This window comes from Phascolarctos cinereus, unplaced genomic scaffold, assembly GCF_003287225.1.
Source record: "Phascolarctos cinereus isolate Bilbo 61053 unplaced genomic scaffold, phaCin_HiC Scaffold_2;HRSCAF=192, whole genome shotgun sequence".
Lineage (NCBI taxonomy): Eukaryota > Metazoa > Chordata > Mammalia > Diprotodontia > Phascolarctidae > Phascolarctos > Phascolarctos cinereus.
Window position 1 is genome coordinate 305,141,271 of NW_027555625.1, and position 21,783 is coordinate 305,163,053.

The 21,783-nt window shown below is 36.4% G+C and overlaps 1 protein-coding gene across 10 annotated transcripts in view; it reads left to right on the forward strand.

The window, feature by feature from the left end:
- The window catches only part of CDK5RAP2 (CDK5 regulatory subunit associated protein 2), a 151,457-nt gene that overhangs the window by 60,685 nt on the left and 68,989 nt on the right, over positions 1-21,783 (forward strand). For all 10 annotated transcript variants that reach the window (XM_078150176.1, XM_078150175.1, XM_020990595.2 and 7 more), the window contains 3 exons: positions 11,387-11,557; positions 12,972-13,136; positions 19,750-19,847. In XM_078150176.1, the coding sequence (XP_078006302.1) occupies positions 11,387-11,557; positions 12,972-13,136; positions 19,750-19,847 (434 nt within the window). The remainder of the gene's footprint in view (positions 1-11,386; positions 11,558-12,971; positions 13,137-19,749; positions 19,848-21,783) is intronic.

The following is a 21,783-nucleotide window of genomic DNA, read 5'->3' on the forward strand; positions in this document are numbered from 1 at the left end:
CTTTCTTCATTTCGGTTTTGTGTGGTCAGTGATGTTTTATTATTCCCATTTTACAAATGATGAAACTGAGGGTGGGGAGGGGGTTATAATTGGCCCACAGAAACATTGCTAGTAAGTGGCAGAATTGTGATTTGAACTCTAGGTCTATTGCTCTTTCCCTTTCACAGTTCTGCCTTTCCTTGTCTTCTACAGACCTAGTGCAGGGCCAGGTACTTAGGAGATGTTCACTTATGGACAGACTGATTTATTTCCTACTAGTTAGATGGGGATAATTTCAGAGAATATCTTAAAATTAATGATAGTTCTGCAGAGTGAATTTATGTGCAAATATTTGAAGGTACTCCCTGAGAAAAATGGCCAACTTTCTGACAAGAGAAACTTGATAAGATAAAATTTGATGGATGAAAAACTTTCTGTTCTTTACCTGACCAAAGATAAAGTTTAACAAATTCAGTTTAGAAAGAAATCAAGTATATGGCCTTTTATTTCTTATGTAAATATACAAAACTCCAGGATCCCATATGTAGGTATGGTCTCTTCAAATTCTGTCTACAGTGTTAATTTTGTTAAGAGACAGATGTAGCATTCAAAACTTTCCTCTCTTTTGGTCTAGAGTTTTCTAACAGTGTATTGAAATGGAATTTCTAGGACACATGGGAAATTTCAATTGTTCACTCAATGCTATTTTCCTGAACTCTTAGTATAACATGCGTTGCTCTACAGTGGAATTTAGGAATGAAATCCTCTTGGATAGGATCCAAAATAGGCCAGCTTTACATCAAAGTATCAGAAGGTCTTGTTTCATGTTGGATGGACCAATTTTCAAAGACCAGGCTAGTTTTCATTTATCTCCCAGAATTTCACTTTGTAAATCAAATAGGTATTTATTAACAACTTATTATGTACTCAGCCCTAAGTTTGCTGCTGTTGGGGTGAAGAGGATGACACATAGAAAAAGTGAAAGACATGCTCTTAGCCTTCAATTAAGCACAGCTGAAGAAGTAAAACTAAGAGACATTGAAACAGTGAACTATAGAAGACACTGTAATTAAGTATTGAAGAGCAGAAGTCCTGAAGAAAGGAAAATCAGTGAAAGGCAGAATAGTTAGAGAAAATTTCCTGGGAGAAGTGGGACATGAATTGGATCTTAAAGGATGATAAAGATTTGAATGGATAAGAAAAGAGGTGAGAGGGCATTCTGAGAAAAGAGAATGGATTATAAACGAAAGCACAGAGGTGGGAGGCACATCATGGTATGGCATTTGTGTTAATTTTATAGCCATTGTAGGAAAATATGTTGAGAGGAGTACTCATAACATTTCAGTGTTTTGGTATAACTAGAGTTTGTGAGAATAGTGGCTCACATTTTTCTAGTGCATTACAGTCACCATACAACTTTCTTGTCAGCACCTTTAGGAGATTGGCAGTACAAAAATTTTCCCCCCATTTTACTGGTAAGGCAACTGAGTCCCAAAGAGGTGAAGGGACTTTTCCAAGTTCACTTAGCTAGTAAGTGGTAGAAGTAAACCTTGGACCCAGGTGCTCAGACTTGCTATCCAGTGTGCTTAATTCAACATCGTGCTGCCTCTGATCATGAGAGCTGAAAGAGACTCTTGACATCATTTAACCTGTTTCTCCTTCCCCCCACCTATTTCATAGATTAGGAAACTCTAGTAGGAGAGGAAATAACTTGATTAGGGTCATAGATCTGGCAGAGCTTAGATTCAAATGTAGATTTCCTGCTTCCTAGTCCAGCTTTCTTTCCACTGTACCTCACGAAAGAGAACATTTGATAGTAATCTGGGATTATCACCTTTTGGGAGAAATGAGTCTGATTATTGCTTTACATTTATTGAATGTGATTTTTCTTTTCTTTATCCATTGAGCAAATACTTATTAAGTTCCTATTTTGTACAGAGCATTGTGTTAGCCATTGGAGGAGATACAGAGGTTAAATAAAAAATGATTCCTGTCTTAATGGAATGTATTGTCTAGTAAGGGATCCCATTTTAAAGGAATTCTTTCCTGTATTCAAAAATATTTATTAAGTATCTACTATATTTTTTCCCCAGTGATATCTTTTGTTTTTATATCACTTTTATATCTGAATCTGTCTCCTCCACTTTCATGTAGTGAGTCATCTCATGTAATTAAAAATAAAAAAAAGGGAAAAAAGAGTAGTTCAATAAAGTTTATCAACACATCAGCTGAGACTGACAGCACATGTAATATTCCATACCCCATGGTCCTAACCTGTGCAAAGAAGGGAAAGAAGAAGCACCTACTGTATTAATAATTTGGTGGGATACAAAGATAAAATAATTTGTTTTTAGGGGCAGCTGACAGTACAGTGGATGGAGGGCTCTTCTCAGAGTCAGGAAGCTGTGTGACCTTGGGCAAATCACTTTACCTTTACTTGTCTCAGTTTCCTTATCTGTAAAATGTGGATAATAGCAGCACCTACCTCCCAAAGGGTTGTTGTGAGGATCAAATGAAACAGTGCTTAGCACAATGCCTGGCATATAGTAAGCACTATTTAAATACATACCTTCCACTGACACATCACTTATTATAACTCCACTTGTGCAAAGTAGAAGAGGTGAGGCAAGGCAGGCAGTATTAGTGTTACCATGGTAGCTGTTCTTTCTCTTCTGAGGCAGTTTTCAGTGACATACTTAAGCCATATTTACCTTCTCTTTATCATGTCGATGGGTTGCTAGGCCCAAAGGAATTTGTAGAAAAAGCCTAGGTCTCAGGTTTGGCAGTCCAAACTTTTCTAATCTGCTTTTATATCAGGCCACTGTTGTACCCCTTTTTAAGCACAGATATTATGAAGCATAACGAAGATAAATCTATGAATGAAAAACAAAAGAAAACAATTGGACTTGATTTTAAACCTCTTTAGAAGAGGGGTCAAGAGAATAGTGACCAAACCATCTGAAGCACAAATGGTGTAGTGGAAGAACCCTGGATTTGGAGTCAGAAGACTTGAGTTCAAATGAGAGCTCTGTCAACTTCCTATATGAACTGGAGCAAGGTACTTAACTTCTGTGGGTTCCACTTTCCTCACCTATTAAATGAGGGGATTGGACATGAAATCTCAGTATGGTTTTGGGTATGGTTCTTGTGAGAAAATTATAATTTTTTTTGACATTGGTTATTCTTATTAGTCAATGAGCTCAGTTGTGATGGTGGTACTAATGAATCCAAGGTCATAGTAGGGAGGAATAAGAACTACAGTACATATCTAGCAATTTTTAAAAAATTAATTTATTTTTAATTTTCAACATTCACTTCCATAAACTTTTGAGTTTTAGATTTTCTTCCTTTCCCTTCCCTCCTTCTTCCCCAAGAGATGTAGGAATTATTTTAAAAACTTTTAATTATCCTTTTTTTTTTTTTGCTTATTGATAAAGTGGAATCTCTAGAATATCAATATTCACATTGATTACTAGGAGCCTCAGTTTAATTAAAAGTTTTTTATATAAAAAGTTTGAGATTGTGAAGACAGTATGGTATAATGGAAAGAATACTGACCGGGGAATCAGGAGACTTAAGTAGACATCTAGCTCTTTATTAATTTATGTGGCCTTGGATAAATCAGTTTTCCTCCGTGGGCCTTAGTTTTCCCATTTGTAATGAAGAGGTTAGTCTGTTAGATCTCAAAGACCTTTTCTAGCTCTAACATGCTGTGATTCTAGGTTTGATTAATTTTTCCCAGAAAAATCTTTTGTTAGACAATTATAGATTCCCCCTTTGACCTAGACAGCATTACTCATATAAATGTCTTTGTTCTATACATGTGACAGGAAAAGAAAACATGAATATCTCATTGTAGTCCACATTCTCATTACTAGAAACAGAAACTCAAAATGCAGTCTTTGTATCCAGTGGACAGTGTGTTGATCTATTATTAACAGCTGGAAGAAGAAAACTTGTATGTCTCTGTTTTGAAAATTCTGATGTTGTGTTAATGAGAAAAATGTAGCACTACATTAATGCATTTTATTTAAAATGGATGAAATTCCTTAATCTAAGTGGTTGAATTAAAATTTTAAAAATCAAATGAAAACGAAGGAGGAACAAATTGATGCTGAATACCCACACAATAGGAGTTGAACCAGCCATCTAAAATGAGGTACTGATGTAAGTTTGCATAAAGAAAGGAATCGAGTCCAGAAAATTATTTAAGTGGATTTGTAATTACTGCACACATGAAGAGCACACATTCTTTATTTAATGTGTTATATAAACATTTTTTAAAATTAAAAGGCAAAAATTGAATGATCTTTCAAGGACAGCATACAAATTTATTGCAAATATAAAGAGCAATGTAAATTGCTTAATAAAGTATTTTGCATTCCTTTCAGTTCTTCCTAACACCTTAGGTAGATGTGAATGATTTCCAGTCTATTGCTAAACAAATTGGGGTCATGCTGCAAGTTGGTGACACAATGAAGAATTGAACCCATACTCTTCTGACTTCTACCCTTTTAGGTTATTGAATCTATCTGCATTACTCTCTTGGTTTTCAGTCAGAACAGTGGCCATTGGGATATGGCATATTTTGAAGGGTTTGTGGTATTATGGATTTAAGAACGTATGTCCTAATTACAAAAGAATTTCTAGCTTAGACATTTTGAGCACTCATTACAGAGCATCCCTAGCTTTGAAGTATATGTATCAAAAAGACATCTGTTTATGGAAAGAAGTATATTTTTTTCAGTAGGAAAGAATTATTATTAGACAAATTTGTTCATGAATTCCTTGCTGTTCATTCAACATTTATTGAGCATCAAAACAACACCTTGTACTGTAGGTACTGAGGCTAACACAAAGATAAATACTCACCCTAGTGGGTAAAATAGACTACAGTCTTGTGTGCAAATGACTTGTGTGCAAAAAGTGACATAAAAGAGAGCATACCAAAAATGTCTGTTTGGAAAAGAAAATGGGCCATGTGGGGAGAGCGAGGAATAGCCAACAGCTTAATGCTTCTCAGCTTCTTGTAGAATGTTGAAGGATGTAGAGGAAAGCCTTCAGTGGTTTGGGTGGCTGCTTTAGAGGATGTGTGAAAGAGTATATGGGCAGGAATCTCACAGGAGGAGACAAGGTAGATGGATGGTGATCTACCTTTTGAGTGAGTGCTCGCATCAGGGACATTGTGGATATGCTTGCTGTAAAACTGCTAGATTCCAATGTTTGATTGATAGCCTTCCAAAATCGTTAGAGTGTTAGAGATACATGGTTTGCTGAGTATTGTGCTAGTTTTTTTTTCTTTTTAACCTTGCACATAACAAGTATTCTTTGGCCTTGTCGTTTTTAGGCCCTTTTGTAGCATAAATAGCATATGTGATGTAAAAACGTTTGAAAAAAAAAGCCTTTTTTTAAATATTTGACTAGGCAGTGGGGTTAAGTGACTTGCCCAGAGTCATACAGCTAATAAGTTTTATGTGTCTGAGGCTGAATTTGAACTCAGGTCCTCCTGAATCCAGGGCCGGTGCTCTATAAAAAAAAAACTTTTTGAGAAAAAAATATATGGTAATAAAATCTGGAGGTGGTCAAGAACAGAAATTTTCATGGTTAAATCAATAGGAAAAAATTTATTTGGCAGAGTTTCTCTTAACATTGCATAGATACCAGTCAAGCATGCATGCTAATATACTTACTATTTATCTCTTGCTCTTGCCACATAACCAGTCCACCTTCTTTTCCAATCACATATCTCTCTGATGACATCTTTTATGTTACTTATTTTGTATTGTTCTTAGTTGGTAATATTTTGGCCTATTCTCATCCACCTGGTGCCTCTCTGTTTCTCTTTACATTAACTTTTCAGTTTAATTCTTCAGAGACTATAGTATTTCATGATACACTGCTTTACAGTATCATGGGAAGAATATTGTTAAAGAATTGGGACTTTATTTTAGGGAGAAATTTGGAGTGATTAAAAGTGCATTACAATTTCCCAAAATTAATACAGCTCACTCTTCTGTTTAATTCTGGGCCTGTCTTGCTAAGCACAATGTCTGTTGGTTAAACTCACTGGGTTGCCCATCTATCTGAATATTGTAGACTAGACCTGTAGTGTCAAATTCAAATAGAAACAGAACCCTGAGGGCTGCATGTTGTAGTGTATTTTAATTTTTTTTTCTGGTTAAACATTTCCCAATTACATTTTAATGTGGTCCAGCCTTATTAGATTGACATCTCTGGTCTGGATAACAGGTCTTCTTCATCTACTTGGTTTTTTTTTTTTCAGTATGGAAGAACTATGTCCACTTCTTTTGAGAGAATATGGATTTCTGCAGTGTTCTAGGACTTGATACATCCAGTATCATGTCATTTGAAGACGAGTTTCTAGAGGACCTTGTCATCTATATGGAATCCTTCATTAATTTGGGCTCCATGTTTGGTCATGTCACTGGCACATACTTTTGGCATGTGCACATCTCTTGTTTTATGCCTCATTTGATTTGAATGATCAGAAGGTTGACGAACAAAGTGATCAGTGTTAAATTTTTAACAATTTTTTAAATTTTGATATATGCATGGGATGTAATTTGTTGGAGGAAGGCTGTGACTTTTCAACTCAAACACCTTTTAAAAATAGGCAATAAGCAGTAAGTGTAGTGGGCTTTTATATCCTCTACACTTCCGTTTCATTTATGTGACTACAGAACGTATGGCCACACATTGTAAAGAGAAGTAGAAGGTCCCTAGCATATTGCATTGATACCTTTCCCCCCCAGGATTTATGAGAAGATGTAAGATTCTAGCAGAATGAGGGTGTGTGGATGTGTTGTACTCTGCATTATTGGAGAGAGTACTCATATAGATGAGATCACAAATGCTTTGAAGTGTTGTATAATATACATTTCAAGAAACTGGGGATAACTTCATCAGCTAAGGTGAAAGTCAGCTTAGTAGTTTGGCACTGTTATTTTTTTCTTCATTTTTAAATTTTATTTTCAGTTCTAAATTCTCTGTTTTCCCCCTCCACACCTATTGAAAAGGCAAGAAAAACAAAGCCCCTTACAAATATGTATAGTCATACAAAATAAATCCATGCATTAGCCATGTTCCAAAAAACCCCAAAAACCAAAACAAAAAAAAGAAACCAAACCTCCCCCAAAATCCAAACCAAATGAAAAGATAGAAAGAAGAAAATGTGCTTCACTTTGCCCTCTGAGTTCATCAGTTCTCTTTGGAGTTGATCATCTGGACCATGATCATCCTGAGTCCTTCAGAATTGTGGTTGGTCATTATGTTGATCAGTTACTAAGTTTTTCAAAGTTTATTATCTTTACAATATTTGTTATTGTGTAGATTGTTCTTGTAGTTCTGCTCACTTCACTTTGCTTCAGTTCATGCAACTCTCATCAAGTTCTTCTGAAATCATCCTCTTCATTTCTTATATAGCACAGTAGTATCCCATCACAGTCATATACCATAACTTATGCAACCATTCCCCAATTTATGGACATCCTCTCCGTTTCCAATTCTTTGCCACAGCAAAAAGAGTTACTATAAATATTTTTATGCATATGGGTCCTTTTCCTCTTTTTTCCCTTCTGGTTTGTTTTTTTAATAGTATTTTATTTTTTCCCTCAGTTGCATGTCAAGAAAATTTTTGGCATTCATTTTTTACAAGATTTTGAATTCCAATTTTTTCTCCCTCTCTCTCCTCTCTCCCCTCCTCTGAAAATGGTAGGCAGTTTGATATAGTTTATACATGTGCTGTCATGTAAAAAATATTTCCATATTAGTCACAGTTGTGAAAGAAGAAACAGATTAAAAAATGTGAGAAAGAATAAAGTAAGTGGAAAAAAATGTGCTTTGATCTGCATTCAGAATCCATCGGCTCTGTATCTGGATATGGATAACATTTTCCTTTGTGAGTCCTTTGTGCTTGTCTTGGATCATTGTGTTGCTGAGAAGAGCCAAGTCATTCATAGTTGATCATCATACGATGTTGTGGTACAGTGTAAAGTGTTTTCTGAGTTCTGCTCATTTCACTTTGCAACAGTTCGTACAAATCTTTCCAGGATTTTCTGAAATCTGCCTGTTCATCATTTCTTATTGTGCAATAGTATTCCATTACATTCACATACCACAGCTTGTTCAGCCATTTCCCAATTGATGGGCATCCCTTCAATTTTTAGTATTTTACCACCATGAAAAGGGCTGCTATAAATATTTTTTGCACATGTAAGTCCTTTCCCCTTTTTTATGATCTCTTTGGGATACAGATCTACTAGTGGTATTTCTGGATCAAAGGGTATGCACATTTTGGTTGTCCTTTGGGCATAGTTCCCAATTGCTTTCCAGAATGGTTGGATCAGTTAACAACTCCACCAACAGTGAATCAGTGTCCCAGTTTTCCCATATCCCCTCCCACATTTATCCTCCCTTTTCTTTTTGATCTCTTTGGGTTATAGAGTATGCACAGTTTAATAACTTTTAGTGCATAGTTCCAAGAATAGTTAGAGTTGTTCATAGCTGCACCATTGCATTAGTGTAACTTTCCCTATAGCCCCTCTAACATTTGTCATTTTTCCTTTTTGTCATCTTAGTCAGTCTGATGGGTGTGTGGTACCACAGCGTTGTTTTAATTTACGTTTCTCTAATTATTAGTAATTTAGAAATTTTTTTTTCATGTGGCTATTGATAGCTTGTGCTTTTCCTCTGAAAACTGATAGGCAGTGTTTTTAACTGGTTAGTCTTCATTATGTGAAGGGTTCTAAGAATACTTTTGTAGAGGAAGATATTATTGCCCTTTGTTCTGTTTGCTAGATTGGGAATTTAGGCCTTGAGTATGCTCTGTTGTTAGTTTACTAATTCGTGGAAAGCTGATTTAACCTCTGTGGTTGTAGAGGGGTCAGATCTAGGATGAGAGTACATTGAGGTAGTGGCCTTCATTATATTGTATTGCTTTTGACATCGTTTGTGATTGTAAGACTGGGAGAGAACTATAATTGTGGGGTGAAGGAAGAGAGGAGAAGGAAGAAAGGTGAAGGGAGAAAGAGAGTGAGAGATTTTCCTTTGCTTCTTATTGCTTGTTATATTGTTCTCTGGGACTGATAGAACTCTAGTCCTAGAAGGAGTTGCAGAGTATGAATTGTGGGGGGTCACCATCCCCAGTTTCACCTCTTAGAGTGGGAGGGTAGAGAAGTAGATACCTTCATTCCAGTTTGAATGGGCATTTATTACGTATTTGCTGTGTATAAGGCACTATGCCAAGTGCTAGAGATACAAAGTCAAAAGTGAGGCATGATTCCTGCCCTTGAGGAGCTTACATTCTGTTGGGGAATACATCTTAGAAAGAATGAAGTAAATTCAAGATAATTTCAGGAGGTAGAAGACAGGGACTGTGGAGAATCAGGAAAGGCAGGGCTGGTTTCCAGCAGATAATACACATCCACTTATGAGAACTTATTTTGAGAAATGTTTTTTTTTTAGGCAGTTGGGGTTAAGTGACTTGCCCAAGGTCACATAGCTAGCAAGTATCAAGTGCTTGGTCTGAGGACAGATTTGAATTCAGGTCCTCCTGACTTCAGGGCTGGTGTTCTATCCACTGCGCCACCTAGCTGCCCCACTGCACCACCTAGATGCCCTGAGAAATGATTTTTAAGATGATTTGTGAAATAATATGACATTCATAGTGTTTTATATTTAGAAAGCACTTTCATCGATATTATATCATTTGATTCTTGTTACAGTTATTAATGCGATGTTCAGAAATTATGTTGCCCATTTTACATGGTCAGTATCAGTAATACATGTTGGACTGAGTGATCTCAAACTGTTGCAATATAAAATATGATGATGATGATGATGATGATGATGATAATGATGATGATACCTGGCATTTGTGTTATTTATGCCTGGTGCTTTATGGTTTGAAAACACTTTACAAATATCATCTCATCTTATCCTCACAACCACCCTGGGAGGGAGGTGCTATTATTATCCCCATTTTACAAATGAAGAAACTGAGGCTGAGACGTTAAGTGACTAGCCTAGTGTCATACAACTAATAAATGTCTGGAGGAAGGTTTGAACTCAAATCTTCTTGACTGTGGGCCCAGTGCTTTATCCATTATACCATCTATGGAAGCATTTTCTATTCATAGATGGAGAAAAATGTTAGGCCTAGAAGCAGACTTTAGCAATCATCTAATCTAGGTATCAGCATGGCTAAATCCAGCTACCGCTAAGAAGGGTTTTTTACATTAAAAAATACAATATAACTTTATTTAAAAATGAAAAAAAATGTTCTAGCTCACTGGTATATAAAAGCAGGCTTCAGGGTAGCAGTCCAAATTTGGCTGTCCTGGGAAAACCATTCTTAGCCCATTCTTAGTTCCTGGATCATCCATGCAAAAACATGTGGAAGGCCAAATTTGGCCCTTTCTAACTCCTGATCTTTTTTAATCCTTTAATTGTTTTTTTTTGTGTGTGTGTGAAGGCAGTCGGGCTTAAGTGACTTGTGCAGAGTCACATAACCAGTAAATTTCTGAGGCAGGCTTTGAACTCAGGCCCTCCTGACTCTAGGGCCAGAACTCTATTCACTGCTCCACCTAGTTGCCCCCAGTCCTTTTGTTTTATAGGCAATGAAACTGAGGCCCAGAAAGGGGAGATAACTGTTCATCATCACGTAACTGGCAGGTGGTAGGATAGTAACTCAAAGCCGACTCAAAACCCCTGGTCCAGTGGCACTTTCTGTTGTAGCGTGCTGCCTCCCATGAATACCTTGTAAGTATCAGGAGTATCAACAGTTCCTCCATGGAGGCAGTGTGACCTAGTAGGGAGAGAACTTTCCTTGGAATTAGGAAGACCTGAGTTCAAGGGATGCCTCTGACATACTGGCTGTATGACATTGGGCAAATTACTTAACCTCTGAGTCCTCCTCCTGCCCACTTTTCTTCTGAAACTCTTTAAAATGAAATTGTAGAACAGTTGTTGAACCAACCAGTGGTTGGTTGAAGAAGTTTGAGAGACAGGGGTGGTTCCTTCCACCAAAGAAATCACAGATCTAGAAAAAAGCAGTTCTTTGGTACTAGTATCAGTGAGTACTTTTTTCCTTGGAATTTGGTTCTAACATAATAAAGCCTTTTGACCCTAGTGTTGGGTTTCTGTTTATCAAATATGAGACATGTGTGACAAAGAGGTGGTAGTCGATGCATTTCTCCAGTTTGTTTTTAGTGGAAAGCGTTGATACTGATTTATTAACATTCTTTTTCTTAAAATTTTAAGTAAAAAAAAAGAACAATTTTCCAAATACATTCTTTAGACTGCTAATTGAAAGTGTAGAAAGTTAAACTAATGCAGATTGTCACCTTGAAATTTTTGTGAAGTTAATTCCAGTTTTTTTTTTTGATAGGACCTTAGAAATCAAGTAGAGAAATTACATGGTGAAATGACTGAGAAAGAGAAGTCAGTGGAGCAACGTTACAATATCCTTTTGAGTGAAAGTAATCAGAAATTGCAGAGCCAGGAACAAGTTATGAAATGCTTAACAGACAGTGTCAATCAGAAGGATATCTTGCTGCAGGTACAGTGATTTGCTTGTATATTTTATCTAATCTTTTTGTTTGTATAAGGAATGTATTTGAAGATCAGAGTACTGGGATGGGAGGTGAGATGGAGAAACTGTCCTTACTCTCTGTTTTCTTTAAGAGAAATAAGTTTTGATTTCTTTGGCCTCACATGGTACTTAGAAGAGTTTTCCATACACATATTTGTGTTTTGTTTTTTATGATAGTTATATATTTTGTCTATATGCCTTATTCTTGTTACTGTGGTTATGTTTCCTTGTATTGCCTCAACCACTGTTGTTGCAGTATTGTCTTTATCTCACTATACACAAACCTCACCATAACATCGGAAAACTGTACTATTCCGTCATTGAGCTGGTCTCAGACCCAAGTCAGAATATTTTTACCATGGATTTTTAGCCACTGTAAGATGGTATGGCTAATCAAAAATTTTTGACTTTTATAGTGTTGTTCCTTTGCCCTATAATGTAATTGTGCTTAATGATCTTTTCTTCTTGTTGAAGCAATTTGCAATGTCAGGATATATCTATAAATTATAAGATCCAAAATGGTAGGAACTGGATCATCTTTCTTTTTCTGTCACTCTCAGTGCCTAATCCAGTGCTGTGCAAAGTGCTTGTTTAATTAATACCTGTTTGCTGAATTTGAATTTAACATTTTACATTACATTATATTCCAAAGGGTTAGAGCCAGAAAGGGTTTCATCCGGTTGATTAAATCCATGTTCACATTAATGTAACTTTTTTTTGAATTCTGTTTTATGTGATGCATCTGTAAGAATCAGCTCACTCAAGGAACTAATTTTTGGGACCTAAGACATTTTGGGGCAGGGACAGAGGAAATTTATTGCACATGCTTACAAAGAATCATTCCTGCTATGACCAGAGTGATCTGTGCAACCTTGGGTTTTCCCAGCTGGATCTCAGATCTTCTCAGCAGATAGGGAAAAATTTAAGATAGTTTTTAATGTTCATAGACACATTTTTCTAGTTTGAGTCAGGGTTTGTAGTCTTCCAAAAGGACATTTGGATTTGCAGCTTGCAAGGAGTAAATCACAGATTTATCTTATGAGAAGCAGATATGACAGGGAATGAGTTTCTTGAAAACAGAGTAAGGCTGCATTGGTAATATGGTGCAAAGGAGGTTTATGTCTGTCACTCTGACCTTTTCTATAAGTTATGGCATACCACCATAGCCAGAGCTGTCCTTAGGGAAACCTTCACATAATTTGGTGAACATAATTTAGGTAAAATAGAATTATGTTCATGTAATCATCTCACATTATTTGGTGAAAGGGAATTATTTTTAGAAGTGTATCATTTAAAAAAGCAAAATATCATGTTCTTATGACAGTTGCTTCGTGTTTTTGCTGTGGTAAATACTTGAATTTGCATTCCTTGGTTTTCTTAGCGACTCGATGGGAAGATCAAAGAAAAAGATGTAGAACTTGAACAGCTTTTTAATAGGCTAAATCATCTTTTAAAAGCTAAGGAGGATCTTGAATTGAAGAACGGAGACTTAACAGAAAAGTATACTTCTCAACAGGTAGCATTCAAAGAGGCCCTATTCTCAGAGGTAAGCTCCGCTGAATTTTACTTCTGAATTTGTTCGTATTTTTGTAGGGAATGTGTGGAAGCCGCTGTGATCCAAGGAGATGTCTGAGTGCTTTCTTGCCACTAATTAAACTTTCCAATGTGGTAGTGAATTAGGTGGCATTATTTTCTCCGTACAGATTAATCAATCCAAGGCATTAGGACTTTGACTACATAACCTAAAAGCTGGAAAATCACCTCCTGATTAAAGAATGAGGATACTACTTGTTCTCCACAGGCACCCATCTTGAGAACTAAATAAACTTAAGGGTTAATGGGCCCTTAGGCCAAGTTTTTAAGCCATGGTGTGAAAGGGTACCTATACAAAGAATATTTAGGATGTATTGGTTACTCTGATAAATCACTGCAAAGGTTGTGATCCTATGTCTGAAGTCTATTTTAACTCAAATATGCATTTTTGTGCTTGTCTGTCGTTCCATAGTAATTTTAATATAACCTGGCTGGTTTTGATTAAATTGGGTCAAACTCCACAGAAAAGTATTAAGACATTTCTTGATTGGTATGGGCGAGTCTGCCTCCTTGAAATAAAAATGTAGCTGATGACAGTTTTCAAATGGCATGTCTTTTGGTCTAACAACAACCTGAATTTGATTCCTGGAACTAACACTGATTCTTCATTAAAAACAAAAACAGATATATGCAACCCAAAACAAATGTTTTATTGATGTCTTCTATTTTTACTTTATGGTCATTTCTGTATTTTCCCTATCCTGGAATTTGAAACCGTTCCTGTAACAAAGAAAAACAATAATTGCTAAATAATAATATATATAATAATAATAATTGCCAAAATAATTGCTAAAGTGACTTCTGAAAGCTTATGCTGCATTTTCTAGAGCTCTACCTTTCTGCAAAGGAAAGGGAGATAGGTATTTGGGGCCACACATTGGTCAATACAGTTATTCAGAATTGGGCTTCCTTTTAGTATTCTCTTCATTTACATTATTGTAGTCACTGTGATTGTTTTTCCGGTTCTGCTTACTTCACTCTGTAGCAGTTCATACAAGATGAATTCTTTATTTTGCAGGCTGGTTTGGATCAGAGGTGGAATCAGATTAAAATTTCATTGGGAATTGTTTAACAAAATAAATGAATATAATACACATGGATAATCTAAATTTGTGGTTTTCAAAGTCAGTGTGCCCCCCCCATTTCTGTTTGACACCGCTGTGGTAGAGGATTGCCAAGGTCTCTTTCAGCTAAAGCCCAGGATACTACTGGTGGGAGGGGAAAAGGGAAGTTGGAGGGGGACTTTGATTCTGGAGGCAGATGGAAGAATGAAATGGAGATGGCTTCAAAGTGGCATGGTGGGCCCATATCTGGACATGGATAAAGAGGGATGTTTACTATAGCCATCTTGAAACAAAATAAGTTTAATCACAAACTTGATGAACAATTTTGACTTATAGTTAATCCCATTTTTATTAGTTGTGTTTATGATGTCTGCAAAATTCTTTTAATTTTTGTGTGATTGTGCTACCTTCCCTCTGACAGCTACATTTCCTACATTGTGGAAGTGACCCTGCTTAATAGTTAATGCTAGCAGAGTGCTGGCTCTGGTGAACCCTAAGTTGGAAAGGCTTTAAGTGCAGACCTGGTAACAGACTGTGTCTCTTAGGCGAGAGCCAGACTCAACTAAATTCAGAGAGGCTCATCATTAGATGTTTGACTACCAGATGATCAATTGTTTTTGGCTGTAGCAACTCATGAACTGTTTGTCAAGTTGTAGAGTTGGAATATGAGAATGGAAAGGGAGTGCCCATCCCAGTGAAATTCACAGATCCTTGAAGTATTGAAGGAAGTTATGCTATGAGGTCTATATAACTAGTTTAATGTCATATTTTATGCTGTTCTATGTGAAACTTGGTGACATTTAGCTTTTTTGTCTTTTTCTTGTTTTTTGTTTCTATGTCACTCTAATTTCTATATATATATATTCCTTCCCCTAGCCTTACCCAATAACCTATCCCTTGTAACAAAAATTTTAAAAAATGGAAAAAAATTCTGCTAAACCAGCTAACACATTGACCATACCTAATAATCTATTCAGTATTGTATACTGTTAAACCTCGTTCCCAAACTCTGTAATGAGAGAGATGCATTAACTCTTCTTTGGGGCTGAGCTTGGTTATTAGTTACATAGTATACAGTTTTGTCTGACTGTTCTTTCATTTGATACTGTTCTAGACATCATGTATATTGTTTTTGTGATTCTGCGGTTATCTGCTTATGTTTTATGTTTCTCTGAATTCTTCATATTTGCTGTTTTTTTTATTAGTGCGGTAATATTCTGTTATGTTAATATGCCACACTTTGCCATTCGCAAATCTCTGTACACTTACTTTGTTTCCAGTTCTTTGCTACCACAAGAAGTATAGCTATGAATAGATTTGTGTATATGGAACCTTTCCTTTTGTCTTGCTCCTCCTTGGGATATGCATGTACCTAGCAGTAGGATCACTTGGGTCAAAGGGTACTTTACTAACTTTTTTTTCATAACTCTAGATTGCTTTCCAGAAGAGGTGGACCATTTCATGGCTTTATGAGCTATTTGTAATTATGCTTTTCTTTGTATTATCCCTCCAGTGTAGACTATTTTTCTCTTATCATATTTATTGATTTGCTGGTTGTGAGGTGAAACTGAATAGTTTTAATTTTTATTTCTATTATGTGATTTGGACCAGTCTTTCATATGACTTTTACTATATTGTTGTTGTTCAGGCATGTCTGATTCTTTATGATCCCCGTGATACTGGAGTGGTTTGCCATTTCCTTCTCCAGTAGATTAAGGCACAGGTTAAATGACTTGCCCAGGGTTCTAGAGCTAGTAGGTGTCTGAGCATGGTTTTGAACTCAGGTCTTCCTGACTCCAGGACCAGTGCTCTATCTGATGTTCTACCTAGATGCCTCCTGTTAACTTGATAGCAATTGTTTATTCATATCTATTGACCACATGTTTTCTGGGGTCATGACTCTTGGTCCATTTTATATTTGTGTTAATTCTCTTTTTGTCTTGAATTTCAGACCCTTATCAGAGATAATTGATGCAAACTTTTCCTAATCAACAGTTTCCCACCATGTCCTAGCTGTATTGATTTTATTTGTGTCAGAGCTTTCTCAATTTTATGAAATCCAAATTACATTTTTTTAATCTCTTCTAGCTCTTATTTGGTTAAGAACTTTTTCCCTAAAAATCATTATTGTGAAAGATACTTACATCTATAATCCTCTAGTTTTGTTTTTTTTTTTTGATATGATCTTTCATACTTGAGTTGAGTATTCATTTTGATGTTACTGTGTTTTATAATTTAAAGTCATGGTCTACCAGGGTAGGGAACCTGCAGCCTCAAGGCCACATGTGGCCCTCTAGGTCCTCAAGTGCAGCCCTTGATGACCTAGAGGGCCACATGTGGCCTTGAGGCCGAAGGTTCCCCACTGCTCTGGTTCTAGGCCTGTGTTTGGGAAAACTGCTTTTCAGTTTTCCTAACATTTCTTGTCATATAGGGATTTCCTTAAGTGGTATCTGTATATTCTTGGCCATATTTAATTTTTTTAAAATGTATGAAGTGTGTGAGATTTATAGTAAAAAATTCATGATCAGACTAATTTTTTTTCAAATTCTAATTTTACAGAATCCTGATTTGTTACATTGTAGGGTTTTTGTTTTTTTTTTGTGTATTTATTTTCCTTCCTCCAAAAACGTTTTATTTCAGCTTGTTACAGGGAATGTTTGATATCCTAAATGATATAAAATATAAGGCAATTTGCAAACCTTTAAGTGCCATATAAGTATTTCTTATTGTTTTTATTATCATTAGGAAGGACATCTATGCAGACTCAGGCCATATTATAATTAGTGTCATTTGTCCTTCGTTTATCTTTATGTTAATTATTGTAGAAGCTTGGGCAAATGTTGAGTGACAAGCAATTGAAGAACAAGGAGCAAATATTTTTGTGATATTTAATTTGTTGTAGTCAGAGTCATTGGTGCAGCAGTTGTTTTTATGGTTGAAACATTGTAGCTGATACATCCTCAGGAATGGAATTAATGCAGTTGTCACAAGGCTGCTTTAAATTTATTTTTTAAATTGATAACATTCTTACTTATTGACTGTCTTCACTTCTGGGAAGTAATTCCCCTTTCTACTTGAGCTTTGTTTTTTAAGATTATGGTGAACACATTGTAGTGGTTTCATTTGGGCCATTGAAGTTTGTGTTGATGACAGACACTTGTCTTTTGGACTGGTTCATTTCCTGATTTTGATGAGGTATAAATTCATCATCTCTTGTTCTTGCCTAAGCGTCTTGGCACTTGAATCCTATCGAGATGAGACCTTTGGTTTAATCAGCTGTTCTGAAGAAGCCAAGTGAATTTATTCTAATGGGGTATGATTTAGTGTGTTAAAATAGGGTAATTTATGAAATGGCATCCTAAATCTCTGCAGTTAATTTAGCTAACATGGGTGAGCAATTTTCTCCTAGCAAGAGGTTTACTCATTTTGGCTTACCTTAGGCTAGGCAGAATATTCTCAGGAATTCCTCTTGTAAGCTTTCATATCATCAATATTTTTTTAGACCAGACTTGTTATGAGATTTCATCAGTCTACTTATCTTCACAGTGAACAACTCCCTTTTTCAGTGCAGATCAACACCTACTCTCAAACTTGAAGTCTTAGAGAGTTATTCTTTGTAAGGCCTGAGGCCCAAGAGTGTAAAATGCTTATAGCCATGATGTCCTTGGGGGGTGGGAGTAGAGGGAATGGGACTCGAACCAATGTTTTCCTGACTTCAAGACCCACTTCTCTGTCTGTTTTGTATTGTTAATTTTCATATAATCAATTTATTCATAGAATCTGAATTTTAGACTTGGAAATAAACTTAGAAATCATTTAGCCTATTCTCTTCATTTTGCAAATGGAGAAATTGAGGCCTAGAAAGGGGAAATGACTTGCTTCTACATTTGTCTCTTTTAGTCACACAATTGCCATCTTTGGTTTGGACCCTCATCACCTCTTATCTGGACTATTGCAATAGACTCTTGTTTGGTCCCCCTTACTGAAATTACTCTTCCTCACTCCAGTCCATCCATTACTCAGGCACCTAACTGATTTTCCTAAAGCGTAAGTCTGACTGTGTCCACCCATTTCCCCCCAGTAAATGGCTCCCTTTTAGGTATCTAATGCTTTTTCAACATGACCTCTTTCTACTTTTCAGTCTTCTTATATATTACTCCCCTCTACACATTTGATGATCCCAGCCATTCCTATCTAATTAAGTTACTCTTCCTCAATTGTGGGATCCCATCTTCTTTCTTTACCTTTTCACTTCCTGTTCCTGAAGTCTGGAATGCTCCATCTCCTCACCTTTGCTTCTTGGAATCTCTGGTTTCTCTCAAAGATTCAACTTAAGTGCAGCTTGATAAGGGAAGCCTTTCCTGATCCCATGATCCTAGTGCTTTACTTTCCAAAATTACCTTGAATTTATTTTGTTTATATATGCTTATATATGTGCTAGGTTTTCCTAGTATTTGAGCCCTTAGAATTTTCTGAGGAGCACCATCCACTTTTTGTCTCCCTGAAGGCTTTAGATCACAGAGAATGATTGTTGATCGTCAAACCCTGGAGTGGATCAGGAGAGGGGACTCCAGGGCCAACTCTGGTTTTCTGCCTCTCCTTACAGATAACTTACAGATTGTGGAGAGGAAGGTGCAGTAGCAACAATCGATTTGGTCTACCTGGTCAGTCTTTAGGATCTGCTTATTGACTCTTGCCTTGGTTATGTATATGGTACACTAAAGCAGAAGTGTGCAGGTGGAAGATTGCAGAACACCATATGAAATGGAATTATTGAATGTAGAGGCGCTTAGAAGTACTGAATTCCAGTTAGGAACTCTGGCATTCAGCATGATTTCCATAAGACTGTGACGTTTCTAGTAGTTAGGTAAGTCACTTATTATGATGAAGCTGGTAGTTTAGCATTCTCAACACATAATTGGCAGCCAGTGCCTTCATTTTATCATGTAATCTTTTTGGACTAGAAATCAAATAGCATTTTCTCCTGGAATATCTTGATTCTAGAAAAGCAGTAGTTTAGCAGACATCCAAAGAGCATTTTCAGAGCTTTTCCCCCTAGCGAACTAATGCTTTACATAAGGCCCTCAAAAATACTTGTCTTGCCATATCACTTTGGTTGGGTCGTTAATTTCCACACTTTCAAGAGTGAGGGGGCTGATAAAAAGCACTTTTTGTACTGTTGTAAAAATGATGAACAACTGCTCAGATGGGTGAATGTTTCGTGACAGCCAAATAACAGAACTATTAGTCTTCTTTAATAACAGCTGTTTATACGTTGGATGAATAGCTTTCAGCTTCAGCTATGTACTAGATGATAGACAACTGTTCCTTACTCCTCCTGCAGATGGTGGTCTCTTACTGTTACTTAGTGAAAGATTGCCATAGTTGTTTTTCTAAATATGTATTTTTCAAATCCTACATCTATATATGTTTGCATGAATATTGTATACAGAGAAATACTTTTAATGATCCTACCTAATATCATATGTCCATTGTTTCCAGGAAAAGCAAGGATCTGAGTATGAAGAGCTGATTTGTGCTTTAAAGAAAGAGCAGCACATTTATTCTGATTTAGTAAAAGCCCTGAAAGACTCAGACAGGTAAGTATTTTAAAATCTCACACACAAAAGAATATCCTGGAAAAATCTTGTAGCTTTGGTAATAGCAGCAAATCTATACCATTTGACATAGAAAGAGGACATGGAAAGTGATGGAAGTGGTTGGACAATTACTACTTTTATCAGTTTATTTAGCAATCTGATTTATTCTCTTTCTACCAAGAAGACTGTGTTCTGAATAGGACATCTTGTAGCTTACAATAAAGCTATCATGCACTCTTAATTTTTACATGAGATTACTTCTTTCTCAGTTGTGGAATTTATACCTTTTAGTACAGTGTCAGGGCAGTTATACTGGCTCTGGAGTTGAGAGGCCCTGGTTCTCTGTCTCTCCCATTAATTAATGGTAGGCCCTTGGACAAGTTCCTTTTTGTCTGTTGGCCTCCTTAGAAATAGAAGGTTGAACTAGATTATTCTTTGGGTTCCAATATTCTGTGCTCTAAGGTTCCTTCCATCTCTGAAAAATTCTAGGGATTTATGTCTCCTAATCTATAGTAGAAGTACATTCTGGACAACTTTAAAACTTCAAGTTTGGAGGAAATGAAAATATGAAAATATTCAGTTTAAATTGTGTTCATGCTCAATGTGGTCAACATTAAGTATATCTTCCTGGATGGGGCCTCTCTTAAAAGCCTTGGATACCGTGGAGTTACCCCATCACAGATTAAGGCAGTCTTCAGGAATGTTAAGAGAAAGAGGACAAATTTGATTTTAATTGTACAGTTTTTTCAACTAGTAGTTCAAATATACTTTAGCGGGCTACCAGACCATATACACAGTTCTGTCCACTACTGTGCTTGATCAGAATCACTTAAGCTTTGGATTTTACTTCCAGTTTTATGAAAATAAAAAACAGGTCTAGGTTAGCTGGTGGGATTGTTTCTTAAATTGTAATTGAATGCTGCCAGGGTAATTTACCAGGGGAATAACTACCAAGGATTCTTAAAAGCTTTTATGTTTATTGAATGTGTGTCTTGTGGTGCAGTGTATAGTGTCTGCTGCAGTGCCCTATTATGCTTTATAGTTTATGCTTTATATCTTGAATCACAAATATGGATGGGTCCAGTTTGATAGAAACTACCTCAGTTATTTCTTCTTGGGCTATATAAAGAAGTGTAGAAGAATCTCTTCCTCAGCTTGGCACTGGTTCTCTTTGGGAAAACAACTGCTGAGAAAATGACTAATTTTTCAGTTCATGCCTTTTAGTAAAAAGAATATTACTAATAATAGCTAACATTTATATAGTGCTTTAACATTTGCAAAACACTTTACAGAGATCATTGTATTTGATCCTCAAAACAGTCTTGTGGAAGAGGCACTGTTGTTCTTGTTTTATAGCTGAGGAGATAGGAACTGAGAAAAGTTACATGATTTGCCCAGAATTAGACAGCCAGGGAGTGTCTGGGCTTCAGAACCAGATCTTCTGGACTCAGGGGTTTCTCTCTACTTACTACCAATCCTTATGCTTTTTAATTGAAGAAAAACTTTTCACCCTCTTAGGACTGAAGAAGTTCCTATCCCCTTAAGTCATCAAAATATGATCCTTTTAGAATAGAGTGAGCTTGAAGGGACTTTAGAATGTAGGATATTAGAAAAGAGAAGCTGTTAGAGCTCTTTCTTTTAGAGATCGTTTAGCTCACCCTCTTCATTTTCAAGTGAAAAAATAAGCCTGGAGAGGGGAGAGGTCTTGCCCCAGGTTTCATAACCAGTTAGTGGTCATGAAGAATCACTTTCCCTAGAGAAGAGAAAGGGGACCTTTGTATAACTTTCAAAAAAGCATTGCTCTTTTTGTTTGGGGGAACATTAATGTTAGATCCAGATGTGTATACTTTTCACTTGTCAAAAAGTAGAAGAGAGAATGAAGCAATTGTTTCTCCCAGTGCCTAATAGCAAGAGTTTAGCTAAAGCACTCTTTCTT